Raw genomic sequence first — 19461 nt, forward strand, 5'->3', positions numbered from 1 at the left:
GCCCCATGCAGGGAGGGCACAGGCAGGGGCCGTCAGTCCTGCGGGCCCAGAGAGGGGACAGGGGTGGCTGTGCTCTGTTCCGGACAAGGCGGCTCCTGGCCCTGCCTCCATAGACGCCCTTCCTCTGTCACCCGTGTCCCCTTCCTTCCCACACCCCCGCCCGCCCAGTGCAGAGAGGGGGGTTGCCTGGCAGCACAGCGTGGGCCCCACCCGCCCACATGGCTGGGGATCTGTGAGCAGGGCCAGAGGGCTGGGGGCCTGAGTGTGGACACACCGCCGAGGAGGGGGTCCACAGAGAGGGACGAGGTCAAGCCGCCAGGAGGGGCGGCTGAAGGAGTGTGTGGGGCGGAGGGAGTGGTTCAAGAAGGAGGGACGGCAGGCCAGGCAGGACAAGGACCTCTGCCCGCAGCCCCAGCCCCTCTCCATCGGCCTGTCCCTCTTCCCCACAGTGCCTGTCTGCTCTGTGGCCTGCCTTTCTCATCAGCCGTCACCTTCCTGGCCTGTGAGCTGCATGAGGCACGATGGGCTCGCCTAAGAGGGGACGGGGCCAGGGGATAGGGACGGGGGACAGGGGACAGGGGATAGGGGATAGAGCACTAGGGAGAGGGGACAGGGCCAGGGGATAGGGACGGGGGACAGGGGGTGGGGATGGGGATAGGGATGGGGGATGGGGATAGGGGACAGGGGACGGGGGCCAGGGGATAGGGACGGGGGACAGGGGGTGGGGACAGGGGACAGGGGGTGGGGATAGGGGACACAGGGGACGGGGGACAGGGGACGGGGGACAGGGGATAGGGGATAGAGCACTAGGGAGAGGGGACGGGGAGAGGGGACAGGGGGCCGAGGAAGTCAGAAGGACTTCACAGAGCGACCTTCACCTGGGCACAGGCCAAGACACAGCAAACACAGGAAGAAAATGACCAAATGAAACAATGCGGGGACATTGTTCAAAATAACGCGGAAAGACTTCCCTCACGCAGTTTAAAGATACTTTCCAAGTGAGGCCATTGTGTGGCACTGGGAAGCCGGCCCCCGGCGCACTCGGTCTGCGGCCTGCAGGGGTCGCTGTGGTGGTGACAGTGTTTCCCATCCGGACACAGGAGGGCGCTCACCTTGAAGGGCTGTCCACCCTCTGGGCAGCACAGAGGGAATGCCGCTTAAAGCGCAGGCTCATCGCCGTGTGAAAGGGGTCTGACAGCCTCTCACACGCTCACTGACGTTTCTAGTTCCTGCCAAACCTGAGACACAGCCAGGCATTCCCGGCCCTGACTCCCCCCACCACTGACTGCTCTGAACCGTGACTGGCCTTGAGTGTGGGCATCTGTTTGAAAGCATTTCGACTGCAAGGCCCTGTGGCCGGGGGTGCAAGGCCGCCCCCCGTCTCGGGACCAGATCTGGCGGCTCGGTCACCCAGGGATCTCGAAACCTGGAAGAGGTTTCCTTGCCTCTCAAGGAAACGATGGCGCTCTTACCTTCGACAAGTCTGTCCACCTGTTTTTTGCTTTGGTGACAAGGTACTGGTGAGCCTGCTCGCAAGCTAGTTCTGAATCTGTGACCTTCTGCTTTTGTCTTAAAAGAGAAATAAATCAGTGAGTAGCTGTGCTTACACGGAATGGGCTCATCCATCTCCCAAGGAGTCCCCGGCCCCGTGTCAGAGACCCCGTTAGAGTCCTGGTCCGCACCTGGTCTAACTTAATGCTTAAAAGACAGCCTGATCTCCCCAGCTGTACGTTAGGGAAGTCTTAGTAAATGTGACAAGTCCTCGTTTATTTTCAGATAAACGCGATTAAACTTTTTCTGCAGCTCACGAAGCACACGGGGGAAAACACAGTACATCGGGGTCTTTGGAAGGAAACTGCTGAAAACTTTACTTCTGGGGTCACACGTCACGGTTCAGACTGAGGCAACGGTGGGGGACAATGGGGCAGCGCCTCAGACGCCTGCCTCAGCTCAGCGCAAAGGCGAGGCTGCAGGCAGCAAGGCCACCTGGGCCTGTGGATTTACTCCCAGGATGACGCGAGCCAAGGACAGAAACTGTGGCCCCACGGGCGTGGCTCCGTGGTTGAGCGCCAACCTGTGAACCAGGAGGTTGCAGTTTGACTCCCAGGCAGGGCACATGCCTGGGTTGATGTTTCTGTCTCTCCCTTCCTCTCTGAATTCAATTTAAAAAATAATAAATAAATAAAAGCCTGTGCTCCCGCCTCAAAGGCTGAGGCTGAAGGAAGGCAGGTGCCTGGATTCTTACTCCCCCAAACCAGGTAGGGGAGTGTGAGACCTGTCACGCCCTCAGACTTCTCCCGGGAGGTGCCTGGCGCAGTGGCACCTGTCACTCCGTTGGGGACCTGCGCTCCCCCATGCCCAGGTCTGCACCGGCAGCATTTTCCCTGCACCCCCCCCCACCCCCCACCCCCGTCACGGGCAGTTTCCTGACCTGCGGCTACGTGCGCGCAAACCGGGGCACACACTTCCTGGCAGGCACCTGCCTGCGGGGACAAGAGGGGACCCGGCTGAGGCCCATGGCGACCCTCATGTGATTTCTCTATGAGGGGCCCAGGAAAACCAGGCTGAACAGCACCCCCCACACCCCGCTCCCAGGGGAGAACACGCAGCAGTGCCTGGCCCCCGCTGCGGGACCGACGGAGGTCTGTGACCCTCCCTCCGCCGCGCTGCTGCGAGTGTGGCCCTCTGCCTGGGACGCGGGGCCGGGAGCACAGGTCCCGGTGACGACGACACTGAACCCCACGGCCAGTGGGGGGCTTGGCCGCAGCGTCCGGCTGGCAGCGCTGGGCTGGGCTGCCGTCGTCGCTGCAGAGGCTGCGGTTCGGAGGTGGGCGCTGCCTGGGCATTCCCTCCAGCCCAGCCTCGCTCGCCGCCTTCTGCTTTGTGTCCGAAACCACCTCTTCGGGGTCCCCTTCAGCGTCACTCCCCCCAGGGGGAGATCTTGGCACCTACACTCGCAGGCGTGGGGCCGCCTTCGGGTGGCGCTGCGCTCAGGAGCCTCCTCCACGTAGCAGTTCCGCTCCCACGGACGGACGGACGGACGGACGGACGGACGGACGGGCAGCACCACCGAGGGCTGCAGCGCGGCCCTGGGCCCGGGGCGCCGCTGGCACGCCCGCCACCCGCACACGCTCCAGCGGCAGCAGCAGGTCCCCGCGACGAGCACCCACAAGCTCGGCAGCAACATGCCCTCACCCGCCGCTCCTTCCGGGGCCTCCAGGACATCTGTGCCCACACTTCTGTGCCGACCTCCCAGCGCTCACCGAGCTCCTGTGACCACCGTGCCCGGACGCCCACACTGCGCTACTGTCGCTGTGTCACATGGGAAGGTCTTGGCCAACAGCGTTTCCTCGGTGAATGACGGAAACGACCTCCGCGGTCCGGCAGGCGAACATTCTCGCGTTTTCTCTGCGGCAGGCGCTGAGGCCCCGCTGAGACAAGGGCTCGCCCTGCGCCCTGTCACTGCTGAGATGGCCGAGTGAGCGCCTGCGGGGCACACGGGGAACCGCGGCGGGCACCCCCCTCTTTACGGAGACCCTGCTCCAGGCTTGAACTCACGTCTCCTCCGTCTTGCCCAGTCCGGGGCCTTTGCTGACTTTCCTGTGGCGGGTGACACTTTACCCGTCTCTCCCCTGGCCTTCGTGACGCTGGCTTTCCGTGCGGCCTCGGCGGGAACAGCGCCGGCCTGGCCTTGTCGGCGCGATGTTCCCTCTCCTGGCCCGCAGCCCTTGACCTTCTCCCTCCTTCTCCCCGAGGGTCATTCACTCTCCTGAGAGGCCACCCTCTCTCATGGTCCCACGGCCGCAATGCCAGTCCCCACACGCCTGGACCACGAGGCCTGAGCGCTCACCTGCTTTTCCGTTGCATCTCCCCCAACTGCCCACCAGACTCACACGGAATTCCAAGGCCACCAGGCTGGCCGCTCGCACCCTCCCTGCCGGAGGCGCTGGCAGCCCGGGGGGACCCTGCTGCCGTTTCATGGTCCCCAATGATGCTCATTCCCTGGCCTTCACCTGGGGCTCTTCCTTAACCCCACCTGCACCAGGGGACGCACCTGGACTCCCCCAAAGTGCTCTCGGGGAGACCCTGGGCGGCGAGGTCAGCGCATCCACACCGACCTCCCTCCCCATCTCAGCGCCTATGCAAACAGCCCCCTCCCGAGGCCTCTTCTAGCCATGGCCTGGTTTTCTTGGTGACCGTGCTCCCAGCAGGGCCCCTGCTGATTTCTCAGTCCTTCCTCCCTTTCTCCATTTTCTACACTTGCCTCCTCTAGAGAGCTGGCGGTCCCTCCGCAGCCTTTCCTGAAGTCACTCATTTCCTCTCCTTATAGCTGGGTCTCTGGATCCTGACATCAGAGCCAGACCTCCCAGCAGCCAGTCCCTCGGTCACAGACACAAGCAAGCCTCCGTCCCCAGCCAGCGTGACAAGCAGCGTGGACAGAGCCCGTCCCCAAGGAGATGGCGGGAAACTGACAGCAACACAGGACAGTGGATCCGATGACTCCAGCTGCTGAATGTGGCAGAGGATGATGGACGGAGGGACGCCAGCCAAGGTGGCCAGGGTGTGGCTCAGGGCGGGGGGGCGGGGGGGGTGGGGGGGTCTCGGGAGCAGCATCCCAGGCAGAGCCAGCTCTGGTCCCGGGGAGCAGGGGACACACCTGCCTTTCTCGCCCACTCAGGACAACACACAACTCCGGACAGACACAGACCTGACTCCCTGAGGACACGAGAGCAAACACTAGGAGGCCGGTGCAAGGGGCGAGGCCGGGGTCTTTTCCTCCCACACCCCCAGCTCAGGACCCAGGGCGTCCTCATTCTGGGACTGTGCCGTGGACGGGCAGAGAAAGGACCAGGCAGGCAGCCCCTGCAGCACAGGGAAGGTGGGGGAAACCCTGTTTATGTCTCTTTTTACTCTCCAGGCCCCGAGCCCGGGCAAGCCCAGCTCTCCTGGTGCCCAAACCAGGACCTACGACTGAAATTCTCTCTCCAACCAGAGGGATGGGAGACGCAGTCCTGTGGTTCCCACGGCGGGAGGGACTCACACGACTGCTTCCTCCCCACCTGCTGCCGCTGTGGGAAGCGCACGGCACAGTGGTAGCACCTACGACTATCCGGACAGAGGACGCGCGGCCTGTTGCTTCACCGCTTCTGACACGGGCCACCGCGGGCTGGGCGTGGGCTGTCAGGCCAGGGCGGGCAGGTGTGCTCACACAGGGCGAGGGGGGGGGGGGAGCGGACGGGAGAAGAGAACCTCACACAGGGCGACCGGGGGAGCGGACGGGAGAAGAGAACCTCACACAGGGCGACCGGGGGAGCGGACGGGAGAAGGGAACCTCACACAGGGCAAACGGGAGGGGGGGGTGGGGGGAGAAGGGAACCTCACACAGGGCAACGGGGGGGCGGGGGGCAGGAGAAGGGAACCGGGCAATGGCGCCCAGCACTCCGATTAGCATTCACACGCCTGAATGTGAAAGGGTTTGCGTCTGAAGCAAACAGACGTCTTCCTCTCTCCACAACATGACGAAGCCTTAGGGTTTCCGAGTCCTGCTTCCTGGCGCTGCAGGTGGGAAGGGACGGCCTGGAGGGCAGAGGGCCCCAGAGGGCAGGTGGTGTCCCGAAAGGGGTGGGCGGCCCGGCTGGGGAGGTGAGAGGAGGAGGAGGTGAGAGGGTGGGGTCTCCAGGCAGAGAAAGCGGCCCCTCCCACAGGCACCCTGGGCTCCCCCTCGCCCTGCCACCCGCCATCCGGGCAAGTCGCTAACTGGTGTTCGGCCCCAATTCCTTCCCCTGGAGTCAGACAATGCTCAGGTGGCTGGGGAGCACAGGGACGTCCTCCTGAAGCGCAGGCACAGGCCTGGCTGGGGGTGGGGTGGGGGAGGACTCGGCTTCCTAGAGCAGCACCGTGGCGGGCGTCTAGGACCCACACCGGGTGCCCCTGGGCTCCGGCTTCTCCTTCATGTCCATTCCCTGCTCTGGGGCTGCTCCAGGCTCTTCCCACAGCACAATGTCACCCCCAGTCCACGACACAAACCCTCTCCTGCCACCAATGGACTCCTCACCCCGGCACTCCAGCCCCTTCACCACTGCCCTGGTCTCCAGCCCTCCCCCACACTCCCTGCCATGCCCCTGCCCCTGCCTCCTCCCCCACACGCCACGCCATGTCCCTGCCCCTGCCTCCCCTCTCACTGCGCTCCACATGCCCGCTGCTCCTGCACACACACTGTCTCCCCATTTGAATGTGCTCCCATCTCTGTGATTTTGCAAATGCTGTTCCCTGGCCTTGACCCACTGTTCTGGTAGCTGTATCTGAAAACTCTTACTCACACCTCAAGACCCAACTCAGATGCCCCACTTTCCCTGTGCCCTCAGCAGGCGGTGCCTGTGGCTCTCAGACACCGTGCACTGGAGTGGAGGTCTTCCTTTGCACGTGTCCCCCATCCAACTGTGAGCCCCTCAGAGCCAGTGTTCGTCTCGTTCATCTTTGCAGCACCTTCCAGGGGCAACGCCTAGCACACTCAGCCTCAGGGAAGATCTGACGAATGGATGAAAGACAAGTAAGGAGCTGATGATCTGAATGGGAAGCTGGCGCTTTGTGCTGGAGATGCTGTGTTCGTCCTGCCCGCGTCCTCCAGAGAACCCCTTCTGAGGACCAGCTTTTGTGTGGGCCCATGTGAAGCAAGCAGGGCTCACGGGAGCGCGCCTTGGAACCGAGCAGCTAGAAGCAGGTGGCAGCTCACGGGCCCATATTCCCTCGGGAAGAGGCTCCGTCGTCTTCCCTGCCTGCCGTGTGGGTAGCAGCAAACACACCCAGCACATGCCGGAGGCGGACGTGTGCGGCCACGGGGCTGCCTGCAGCTTGGGCAAGGCTCAGGGTGCCGTAACAGGGGCTTAGGGGCTCGCTGCTGGGCGCAGTGTCTGGAGCCCTGGGGCCGCCGTGTCATATTGTTGTAGCAGAAAACACACCTCCCTATTACCACGGGGACAACGTTCAAATATTGACATTATACTTAGAATGGCTGCTCAAGGAGGGCTGAACGGCCACTCCGTTCCTTCGTGATGACATTCAGCGGGTCCCAGGGAGGACGGGAGGCCTGTCACTGCCTGGGGTCTGTGCTCTCATCGAGGAAACAGAGGGGAGAGGGGAGCCCGGGGCCGCCTCCTGGCTGCGCGAGGCCGGCCAGGTGGATGGGGCCTGGGGAGTGGCCGTGGCTGGGAAAGGGCTGGAAGGGGTCCTTGCAACTCCCAGAGCCGTCGGCACCGCTGAGCCCGATTTAGAAAGAAGCCCATGCGAGTGCACGCAGGTCCCGCGCAGAACGAGGACGGAGTGACAGTGAGAGCGGTCGATCGGGTGTCTTCTCCGCTGCCCTGCGTGTCCAGGCCTCCTGCACTGGACGCTACCCTTCGGGTGTTTACTAGACTATGAGGACAGAACAGCGGCCGGGGAGGCGGCTGTGCTCTGTGCCCCTGTGGGCAGCGGAGAGGCGGCCGGTGTTGGCAAAGGCGGCAGACGGCCCGACGCGAACTGCGCCGCCTTCTTACCTGATGAGTCGTTGAGGCGGGTCGTCTGTTGTGGGTGGTGTCGCCTCAAACAGATTTTGAAATTCCCGAAAATTCAACGTGACGCTGAGCCTCAAGCCCAGGAGGGCCACGAGGCGCTCGAACTGGTCGTCTTTGAGGTTGAAGAGCAGGTGCTCCAGCAGCCGGTGCAGGTCCTGCATGCTGATGATACCGTCCCTGTTGGCGTCCATGCGGAAGAAGGCCGCGAACAGGTTCTGCAACAGAGCGCCCGTCAGAGCCCTCCCAGCCCCGCGGCGGCCCAGGAACGCCCGTGCCCCCATCATCCCTAAGTGAGGCCCCATATGGCCCGTGTTCCCATCATCCCTAAGTGAGGCCCCATAGAGCCCGTGCCCCCATCATCCCTAAGTGAGGCCCCATAGAGCCCGTGCCCCCATCATCCCTAAGTGAGGCCCCATAGAGCCCGTGCCCCCATCATCCCAAAGTGAGGCCCCATAGAGCCCGTGCCCCCATCACCCCTAAGTGAGGCCCCATATGGCCCGTGCCCCCATCACCCCTAAGTGAGGCCCCATATGGCCCGTGTTCCCATCACCCCTAAGTGAGGCCCCATATAGCCCGTGCCCCCATCACCCCTAAGTGAGGCCCCATATAGCCCGTGCCCCCATCATCCCTAAGTGAGGCCCCATAGAGCCCGTGCCCCCATCATCCCTAAGTGAGGTCCCATAGAGCCCGTGCCCCCATCATCCCTAAGTGAGGCCCCATAGAGCCCGTGCCCCCATCACCCCTAAGTGAGGCCCCATATAGCCCGTGCCCCCATCATCCCTAAGTGAGGCCCCATATAGCCCGTGCCCCCATCATCCCTAAGTGAGGTCCCATAGAGCCCGTGCCCCCATCATCCCTAAGTGAGGCCCCATAGAGCCCGTGCCCCCATCACCCCTAAGTGAGGCCCCATAGAGCCCGTGCCCCCATCATCCCTAAGTGAGGCCCCATAGAGCCCGTGCCCCCATCATCCCTAAGTGAGGCCCCATAGAGCCCGTGCCCCCATCATCCCTAAGTGAGGCCCCATAGAGCCCGTGCCCCCATCATCCCTAAGTGAGGCCCCATAGAGCCCGTGCCCCCATCATCCCTAAGTGAGGCCCCATAGAGCCCGTGGCCCCATCATCCCTAAGTGAGGTCCCATATAGCCCGTGCCCCCATCATCCCTAAGTGAGCCCCCATATAGCCCGTGCCCCCATCATCCCTAAGTGAGCCCCCATATAGCCCGTGCTCCCATCATCCCTAAGTGAGGCCTGGACAGCCCATGTACCGACCTCAGGGGAAGGCCGCAGGGAGGGCGGAGGGAGCACTGTGTCCTGGGAGGAGCCGGACCAGATGGGCTCAGGGGTCACAGCCCAGGCGGCGAGTGGCCAGCTGAGCCGGGCAGGAGCCGGGCCGCGCTTACCGGGAAGTTTTCCCTCAGTCTCTGGGGCAGAAGCCGCAGGCACTCCTCGGCGGTCACGAAGTAGCTGGCCAGGTTGTTTTTTGGAAGAACGGGGGTCTGAGATGCAGTCACTTGCAGCCCATTCGTTTTAGCTCCTGAAACGATCATGTAGGTCAGAGGCCCGTCTCCAGGCCCTGCGCCCCTCCACCTCTCCGCCAGCAATGCACTCTCCCGCCCGAGGCCCGTAAGCCACCCACACGGGCTCCGGCTGCAGCTGACCACACGGAACTGCGCTGGGGCCCACCGTCCTGTCCCTCAGCTCCTCGGACACTTCCCTCAGGAGGAGCCTGTCCTCCGGACGGGGGCCTCGCTCCTGCCCAGCACGTGCGGCCCCGGCCCTCGCACGCGCCCTCATCCCGCCCCCCCCCGCCCCTCCTCCGGGGCAGGACACGTCTCGCTCACCCCAGCAGGCTGAGGACAGAACTCCTGCCTGGGTTTTGTTTCCTGGAATCATGTCCTGAACCCAGAAGGTGGGGTTCAGTCGACATTCACTAATTCAACGGCCGTTTCCTGCCCAGGAACCTGCTCAATCCTGCGCTTGGCCCTTTCAACCCGAGACGGAGTCTCCTCCGTGCCAGCTTGCTCGGAGGAAGGCTACTGTTATGCCCCCTTTAGGGTGAGGAGCTGGAGCTCAGGGGGCCCAACTCCCCAAGGTGAGCGCTCACGGACAGCAGGGCTGAACCAGGCCCGCCGGCCCCGGGCCCGCGCTGGCGCCTGAAACCAGGAAGGCAGCAGGACGCGCTCAGAAACCCATCCGTCCATCAGGTGGGACGGCGAGTGCGGCCCTGTCTGGAGCCTGTGAACTGGGACGTGGTTTCAGACGTGGTTCTGCAAGGTAGCAACCCCCTCTCTGCCCTCCACGGACGCGTCTGCGGGCTGGACGTGGGCAGTGTGCCCGGAGCTCCCGGCATCCTGTGGCCCGGGGTGAACCTGGCTCTGCCCGCTCCGCCTGGGCCTGCAGGGGCCTCCCCCAGGCTCGGTGCGCCTGGCAGGTAGCACCTCCCGAGCTGCTTGGCCATGTCCCCCCCACCCCCGGACCTCTGGCCGGAACCTCAATCCCACCAACCATGTGGGAGACAGGCAGCACTGGGACTGATGGGGGGGAGGAGGAGGAGGGGGAGGGGGAGGGGGAGGGGGAGGGGGAGGGGAGGGGGAGGAGGGAAAGAACAGGCGGGGCCGGGAGCAGGCGGCAGCTATGCTCGAGTTCCCCTGTGCAGCGGGCTCTGTGCGCAGGGACCGCCGGCAGTGACCGACCCGCCTGGCCCCCCTTCCCTCCCTGAGAAACGGAAGCACCTGGCACACTGGATACACTCCCTGAAATAAATGTGGTTCCTTTTCCTTCAAAACATATACCCTGTCAGCGCGTCACCATTCCAAATGCGATGGCTTCTGGCATGGCCTTTACCTCCCGTGGGGACCGCTGTCCCCCTGGGCCTGGCAGATGGAGGTCAGGGGGCAGGGGGACCTCCACGTCTCCCTGGTGAGGAGCCCAGCGCCACTCTGGCGGAGCCCAGGGCACCGCCCGACCAAGCTCCAGACGCTGGGAGATGCCCACGGCTCCGGGCTCTGCCAGGGCAGCCTGCAGCGGGACAGGAGAGCCCCGCTGACGTGTCTGCATGATTCCTACAGCTTTTCCGCGTGGCTCGGCTCGTCTGTCCCTCTCCCCGCCCCGCCCGGGAGGAAGCGGTGTAAGATGGAGAGGAGTGGACAGAGGACGCGGCCGAGAGGAGGCCGCACACGCCTCCTGTGTCTGCCAGGAGCGCGGCCAGGGGAGCAGAGCGAGGGGCAGGGCACACGGGAGGACCCGGCTTCCGGCCTTGGCCGCGCTGTACAGGGCGGACTTCCTGACAGCCCTTTGGGAAGGGGAGAGGGGGCGGGTGGGCCTTGGGCTCGTCCCTGAGTCTTACAGAACCTGTGCTCTCAGCGGCAGGAGGCCAGCAGAGAAGGCCGCGTGCCCTGCCACGCCAGGTGCCATTCGTCGCAGATAACCTGCGGCTTTGGTTTCTTGGTTAATCCTCAACGGAGGGTATTTTTTCCATTGATTTTTAAACAGAGTGGAAGGGAGGGAGGGAGAGACAGAGAAACACTGATGTGAGAGAGACTCATTGATTGTTGCCTCCCATACGTGCCTCGACTGGGGGTCAAACCTGCAACCCAGGTTCGTGACTGTGACCGGGAATTGAACCCATGACCCTTCAGTATGGGGGCTGATGTTCCCACCACTGAACCACACAGGCTGGGCCCAGCAGTTTTTTTAAGAAGGAAAATCTTAAAGAACATGGGGTGTGATTTAAGGCTCAGAGGGCTTTGGAGTGAATTTTACACACCATTTTGCTCTGAGTTTGTAGATGGCTCTGTCAGGCAAAATTCTGCATCACAATTAAGCTTAACTAAAAAAGCAAGAAGACCAAAACGCAGTCGGATAAAAGTAAACCAAGTGCCTGTTCCAGCCTGAGTGGGCTCCACGCCAAGCCCTCGCTCGCCCAGTCCCGCCGCAGGGACCTTCTCGGGGCTCAGAAAGACTGGGGTGCCACCTGGGGAGACGCGCCAGCAGGGTTTGCCCTTGGCGATGAGCTACCTTCAAATCCTGCTGCGAGATCCAGGTAATTCATCCCTTCTTTCTTATATCCGAGGGTTGCAGTCAGCTGAGCGTACTGGTCATCATCCATAGGCATCCCGTTATTTTCCAGCACCTGGCAGGGAGACCGGGAGCGGGAGGCAGTTATGTGGTCTGGGTCCCGGCCGAGCCCGCAGCCCCGCAGCCCTGTGCTCCAGCCTGCGATCGGTGCTTGTCTGCCCCACCCACAGGCTCCTGTGGCAGGCCCGGTGCCTGGGTCTCTGACCCTGTACAAGGTTTGCTAGTTGTGCCAGTGAGCGAACAAGGGAGCCAGCGGGCGCCCAGCCTGGGGCCTGTCTGCAGGGCATTCAGCTGCAGCAGCACTGCAGACCTCCTCGGGGCCGGGCCGTCCGAGTCGCTGAGATCCACACGTGCTGGGGCTGCAATGGCTTTCGAGCCTCTTAAGTTAGATTTATATTCACATGCATCCTGGGAAACAGGGACAGAATAAAGCAAGGAAACACTAACATTGTGATGGAAGCTTCATTCTGATGGACAGTTTACACGGCAAGCCTTGTTTGTGGGGGCACCCACGGCACCTCTTTTCTCTCCTGAGACACGCCACTCACTGACCGTTACCCAGGATCCCTTCCCTCACCACACGCACCGACCGCTTACCGTTTCCATCCTGTGTACGTGTCTGTGTCTGTGTGTGTGTGTGGAGGTAGGGGGGCAATTATCTAGACGACACTGTCCCAGGAGATGGGATGGGCTGTTCAAGGGACAGATGTTGATGTCACCCTTTTGCCAATGGCCAGTCAACTCTCTGCCTGGAGGTGAGACCCCAGAAATGATGCTGGGAGGAGACAGGCGGGACAGAAGGCACCATCCCTGCTGCTCTCAAAGTATTTGCAATTTAAATGAGAAAACATGGCTTTTCTTCTAGGAAAAGAATGTAGAATCGCATGAGCCCCACCCCCATCCCATGCCAGGGCATATGAAGGAAGGCTGTCTGGGAGAGCCGTGTCTGGAGATGGGTTTTGAAGAAAGTGTGTGCTGGAGGCCTGGGGACATGCAGATCAGCTGATAACAAATGTCAGGGGTCTGACGGCACAGGAAGCCAGAGGAAGCCAGAGAGCAGAGGCAAAGCAGGATCAGCACCACTGATTGCGCTCAGGGGAGAGAGCTAAATGGGGAAAGGAAACAGGAGGATGAAGTGTGATAGGACACTTCATCATCACGACCACCATCATCACCATCACCATCTTTATCCTCCTCATCATCTTCATCATCACCATTACCATCATCACCATCACCACCATTACCATCTTCTTCACCATCAGCACCATCACCACCACCATCATCACCATCACGTCTTTATCCTCCTCATCACTATCTTCATCATCACCGTTACCATCATCACCATCACCACCATTACCATCTTCTTCACCATCAGCACCATCACGTCTTTATCCTCATCATCACCATTACCATCACCATCATCACCATAACCATCTTCACAGCATCATCACCAACATCACTATCACCATCATCATCACCATCATAACCATCATCATAAACATCAGCACCATCACTGTCACCATCATCATCATAACCATCATCATCATCACTATCATCGTCACCATCATAATCACCATCATCATCATAACCATCACCACCGTCACCATCACAAACACCATCATCATCATCTTCGTGTAGCAATGCTCCGTGCCAGGCATTGTGCTGAGTTCCTCACAGGCATTTTCAAGTCTCAGTGAATACTTATAATAAGCCTTGCAATTTAAATGAGAAAACACGGCTTTTCTTCCAGGAAAAGAACATAGAATCGCATGAGCCCCACCCCCATCCCATGCCAGGGCATATGAAGGAAGTCACTCTTACTAACCCATTCTAAAGATGTGGAAACCGAGGCTTAGAGAGTTCAAGTGACTTGCCCCAGTTACATTACTAGGAAATGACAGGCCTGGTTTCAAAGCCAGTTCTTATCAAGCACTATGATCAACTCCACGATTGGAATGAGGCCTCTGGGGAAGGGCTCTGTCTCAGAGCCCTGGCACCTCTCATGTACCCACATCAGTCACACAGTGAGAGCTAACCTGGCCGTGGTAGAACACCATAGAGATTCCTGGAACGCCAAGATGGGAGCCTTGCCCGGGTTCTGATGAGGGACGGAGCCTTCTGCCCGCCTTCTCTCACTACAGCTGCAGACTATATGCCCACCTAGCTGCACAGGGTACCCGCGACCTGCAGGGCGGCTGTCAGCTCCTGTTTTGGCGTGGTCCTTTTTGGTGTGCGGGCCTGGGACACAGGGAGCTGGCACCTTAGGCTGTGTAAGTCAGTAATACACTGACTACAACAGAGAGCGGCTCATTGTATCTTACCGCCCAGTTGGTCAAGCCCTGGAGTCGGCTGGGCGTGTGTGCGCGCGCGTGTGCGTGTGTGTAAACAAGCCGCAGGGTGTGCTTGGTGCAGGATCAGAAAGCAGGAAAACGGGGGTATGCAGGTGTTGCTGCATTGCCAGGGAGCCGCGTGGGGAGCAGAGCTGGATTCCAAGACCATCAAGGGCCTGCCTGGGGACTCGGCAGGCTGCACGTGACTGAAGTTCTGGCAGGTCCCTGCCATCTGCACAGCACCCCGTCCCGGCCTGTGAGGAGCTGTCCCAGCGGGGCCATGCAAGTCCTCCGACAGACAGCTGTGGCCCACGTGGAAGCAGCAAAATGGACAGATTGCTTTCTTTGAAAAATAACTTTATGGAACGTACATGCATAACCCATGGACGCAGACACTAACGTGTGGTGAAAGCCTGGGGCGGGGGTGAGGGTGGGGGTGGGGCGGGCTAGAAGGGGTTAATGGGGGAAAAGGGGACATCTGTAATACTTTCAACAATAAAGATTTTTTTCTAAAAAGAAAAATAACTTTACATTTTGAAAACAACTACACATGAATTATTCATCGCAAATTCCTCCTGCTCAGCCTTCCATGAAAACATATGTGATGGAGAGTAAGGAAGTGTCTGTAGGCAAATGCTTCACAGCCTGGAGGGGTGGGAGGCGTGGGGGGGAGGGGGGGGAGAGCCCCCCGCACACACGCACCCTCCGCAGGCAGCCTGGCCCTGGCCCAGCGCACAGTCCCCTCTCTGCGCAGAGCGCAGCAGCGGGCCAGGCCCAGGACGTCTCCATCTCCAGAAGAGGCCCCGAGCACCGCCCGGCACCAGGCCCCTCCCAATGCCCCCCTTGCCTGCTCGCATCTCTCAGATGAACACGGCAGCCGCCCACTAGCTCGATCACAACCCTTGGAGGCAATTTGCAATACAGCATAAGGCTGAACGGCACCATTTATAAACAGATTTCAAAACCTTTAGGCGTTCAAGTGGTGTCCTTCGGTCGTTCCTAGGAGGCATTTCCCTGAGAAAGTTCCTCAAAGCGTAACCACCTGTGGCCTGGCACATTCTGATTCGCCAACTAGTCCCTGCATCCCCGGGATGTCATTTCAACAGTGGACCGATTCTTCCTCGTGAGACCTTGCCATTCCCTGGGGTCAACGCTGGGCTCTTGGTGGACAGGCGCTGTACTGCACCTCACTGGTTCTGAGTTCGTGTTCCTGAGAAACCGAGGAAGTGACTCAGCACCCCCTGGTCCCCAGGTGTGAGCAGCACATGTCTGTGAGGCCCCTGCATCCCTCCTTTCTAAGGGTGACCGTACAGACCCTCACTTCTCACAGTCTATTGAGAGTGAACAGTGAACCACTCCAGATAAAACGCAGGGAGCGTATGGGTCTCCCCCTCCTGTCCTTTATCCTCACTTGTTACCTCTACTTACAGTATAAACCCCACAAGACAGTGCTGTGTTTACCCTAAACATCCTGTTTAAAGTAAGAAAAAATAGGCCTTTCTGTTTAGTCGGTTATTCACATTTCCAATGTTCTTTATTCCTTCATGTCATCTGAGCCGCCACCTAGTTTCAAATCCCTTCAACCTGAAACTTCTTGAACGTTCTATAGTGATGGTCTGTTGTAATAAGTTATCTTTGTGTGTTTGTATCTGAAAACGCCTTCAGTCCCCCTTCTCTCTAAAGGAGACTTTCGCTGGGTGTAAATTCTGGGTGGAGAGACTTTTGGTTTCCTTTCCAGCAAGTTCATCAAATGCACCGTCCCACTGTTTCTGGCTTCCACTGTTCTGATGAGCAGTGAATGGGGATTCAAAGCCTTGTTCCCCCACTTGTAGTATGTCATTTCCATGCGCTGCTTTAGCCAGTTCTCTCTTTGACCTTGGCTTTCAGCAGTGTGTCTGTGATTTCACTTGTATTTATCTTACTTGGATTTTCTGAGCTTCCTGAATATACATTTAGTCCTTTTACCCCAAATTAGGAAATTTCAGCCATGATTTCCTCACGCGTCTTCCTTTCCTTCTACGACTCCAGTAATTAAATAAATGCAAAATGGACTAAGTACTCAAGTACAAGACTGACACTGTCACAGTGGATCTTTTAAAATGCCAGCTATATGCTGCCCAGGAGAGATTTACTTTAAATATTGAGCACCCAGAAAGTGTGAAATAAAAGGGTAGAAAAATATATTCTCTGCCAGCACGGATCAAAAGAAAGCTGAAGTAACTGTGTTATTATCAGGCAGAGGGAGGCTCGCAGGCAAGTAGCATTACTCTGAATCGGAGAGTCATGTCATAATTGTAAAGGAGACAATTCGCAGGGAGTTGCAGCGAGCTATGTGTACCCAATAATTTAGCTGCAAAGCGAACAAAGCAATAATCAACAGAATAAGAAAGGATCTCACTAGACAAATCCACGGTCCACTTCCATACGCTGCTCTAAATAGCAGGCGGAATGTGCGGGCAGAAATCTGAATAGACTAGAGAAGTTCTGGAGAACATGATTAAGGAAATGGGCCTAACCGACACTTGGAAAACTGGAGGTCCGGGAGGGAGTGAGCACACCTTTTCAAGTGCTTATGGAGCATTTGCCAAAACCATCTGCGTGTTGGGTTATAGTCCAAGGCTCACTACCTCAGAGGACAGCCTGAAGTCACTTAGACTTTAGAATCTGTTCTCTCATCACAATGGAATCAACTTTAAAATTGATGAATAGAAGGTAAATTAGAAATTCCCAACTGTTTGGACATTAGACAATGCACTTAAAATTAAGCTTTGGAAAAAAGAATAAACCACAAAGGAAATTATAGGTATTCTGAACTGAATGATAATGAGGATATGCTATACCGAAACTTGCATGATATGGCTAAGCCTGTACCTCGAGGGCAATGTATAGCCATCAATTCATACATTAGAGAAATAAAGGCTGAACAGTAATGATCTAACACTTCATCTCAAGAAATTAGAAAAAGAAAAGCAAATTAAATCTCAATGAAGTAGAATGAAGACAATAATCAAGATAATAGAAATAAAAAAATAAAACAAATATATGAGAGAAAAATACCAATAACAATAAAGTGGTTACTAATAAAACTGACAGACTTCAAATGCTTCTGGATAGGATGGAGTAATTGATAGCAAACCAACATTCTCAATGAAAAAAAAAAAAAAAACCACAACAAAACACCTGAAAAAGCCCAACCCATTACAAAAACTAAAAAGGTACCAGAGAGCTGGGGAGGCGGTGCTGTCACAGGGACTGAAGTTCCCAGGTGAGAAGGACCCTGCACAGGCGCACTGAGGCCATGCAACTGCGTTTTCCCTGGGAGCAGCTGAGGATTCTGGGAGTGGACTTGAGCCTGAGAAACAGAGCTGGGCCGGCCGGAGGGCCCCTCCAGCAGAGCGTGCGCTAGGGGTGTGGTGCTAGGATCTCGAACTTGGAGATGGAGGGGGCAGGCTCAAACCAGGACTGGTCCCCTCCCAGACGGGGCTGACCTCTGGAACCGCTCAGGGCTGAAGTCTGACACCAAAGTTGACAAGTTTTGAGAAGCAGCCGGCAAGGCCCCACGCTGTGGTACTCAGGCCCACCCGGGAGCGAGGCCTGGCAACCCCAAGGCAGAGACGGAAGCCTAGAGTTGTGGTCAGTGGACACCAAGTGTGGCGACTGCTCCTGCGGTTGTGTGGGGCTTGGACCAACAAATCTGAAGATGTGAGGACCTCGAACGCACAGCTGGTCTCCCCCTGAAACCACCTGCAAGATCAGGAGCATGTCCACAACAGGAAGCTAGCGGGCGAGGACTGCTCGTCCCCTCCCCCGGCCCGGCCTCCGGACAGGCACTCCATCCGCTTCCCATGGCCGGGCTGGAAGCCCCATGAGGAAACGACGGTAGTGGGGTGGGAAGGGCATGAGGACCTGCTGGGGCGCAGAAGGAACACCTGCTCCTGGGCTAGGCCAGGCCCTGCCTTGGAGGGATGAGAAGCCAGGAGCCAGAGCCTAAGAATCTGGGGCGCTGGCCGGGCTGTGACAGACGCTGCCCGGGCTCTGTGTTTGCTGACAGCTCTGCGGCCCCATGTCCATCTCCAAAGGCCTCGGCTGGGACCCGGGGACCAGCCTGAGAAGGGGGGGCTCCACCGCGCTCAGGGTACTTGTGAGGGTGACGAATAACAACGTCGCACAGGAACAGCCGACTTACAGGGAACGGGAGTGGGAGAGCACCTCCGCTCCTGGCGGATGCAGTAGCTCAATTAGGCTAATTACTCAATTAGACGAATCTTGACGTCTGTGTCCTTGGGTGTTCTGTCATTTTATGTTCCCCACGGGTCACCGTCACCAAGCAATCAAGCCTCCTTTCCATCCGCGTTCCCCAGGTGGCGCGGGCCCCTGCCAAGGGCGCAACAGGCACCCGCCGTGTTTCCTGACGGAGTTCGACAGACTGTTCGCCTGCCCAGCGTGTACCTCCCTTCTCCCACAGAGAGAACCGTGCTTCTGGAGGTGGCCATGTTCCCAGCCCGGAATATCTCTCTCTCTCAGTCTCTCTCTCAATATCTCTCTCTCTCTCAATCTCTCTCTCTCTCTCTCTCTCTCTCTCTCTCTCTCTCTCTCACACACACACACACACACACACACACACTCACACACAGGCCTGGTCCATAAGAAAAGCTGCTGGGAGAAGCTTCTAAGATGCTGTTTTAACCCTTTGCGGTCGTATTAAATTTGGACGTGGGTGTCGTACTGGTCGGAATTAATTTCCATGGAAAGAGCAGGGATACATAACATGCGAGATTATGAAGGATAAACAAGATTTATTAATTCCTTTCTGGAACTACATCACTACTAGTAGAATCACTACAAATGTTAGCACTGTCTACGTCAGAGTCAGCATTCAAGGTGCCAAAATAAAACTCTTCATCGTTACTTTCAGATTCGCAGTACACTTCTTTCGGTAACTTTCTTTTTGCCATTTTGGAGGATTATTTTGAAATATCTTAACAAGCGAGAATGCCTAATTACAGTTAAACGTAATCTGTAAAGCTTTATTTGAAATTCTGCGAAGTATCTCCAAAGCTTGTCGATTTCTTCACTCTCAAAAGGCGACGGACTCGCCACGGTGTTTTGCATGGCGAGTGTGGAACGACCGCGTTTGTTTATATTGAGTTTCGATATCTCCGATTTGTCGGGCAATGTTTTGGTTCGTGACAAGGTCGCTTAGACACTTAAGAGCTTTCAGAGAAATTCTGAACTGACACATGAATGAATAGAGTTAAGATTCGTACGGCCTTGCTGTGGTGACTGAGAGCAGACATACAACCGGAATGATAAAAAAGCTTTGGTGGCTGAGAGTAGACAAATGACCTCAAAGGGTTAAGACAGAAAGACTTGTCTAGCTCAAGCCCTTTGCCCCTCACTGCGCCTTCTTTGTGCCTGAAACCTGCAGGCCTGGGGCTGACCTGAAAGAGGAGAGGCTGGAAGCAGCCTGGGCTCTGGACGCTGCAGAGCTCTGCACGGGCC

General features: G+C 58.2%; 1 protein-coding gene across 1 annotated transcript in view; it reads right to left on the bottom strand.

Annotated features, from left to right (window-relative positions):
* The window catches only part of EFCAB6 (EF-hand calcium binding domain 6), a 74888-nt gene that overhangs the window by 46682 nt on the left and 8745 nt on the right, over positions 1-19461 (bottom strand). Inside the window, exons 6-9 of the mRNA XM_081084060.1 lie at positions 11570-11684; positions 8953-9086; positions 7536-7768; positions 1473-1569 (exon numbers count right to left, since the gene is read on the bottom strand). Coding sequence (XP_080940186.1) covers positions 1473-1569; positions 7536-7768; positions 8953-9086; positions 11570-11684 — 579 coding nt within the window. The remainder of the gene's footprint in view (positions 1-1472; positions 1570-7535; positions 7769-8952; positions 9087-11569; positions 11685-19461) is intronic.

This window comes from Myotis nattereri (assembly GCF_964212035.1).
Source record: "Myotis nattereri genome assembly, chromosome: 2".
In the NCBI taxonomy this organism is placed as follows: Eukaryota; Metazoa; Chordata; class Mammalia; order Chiroptera; family Vespertilionidae; genus Myotis; species Myotis nattereri.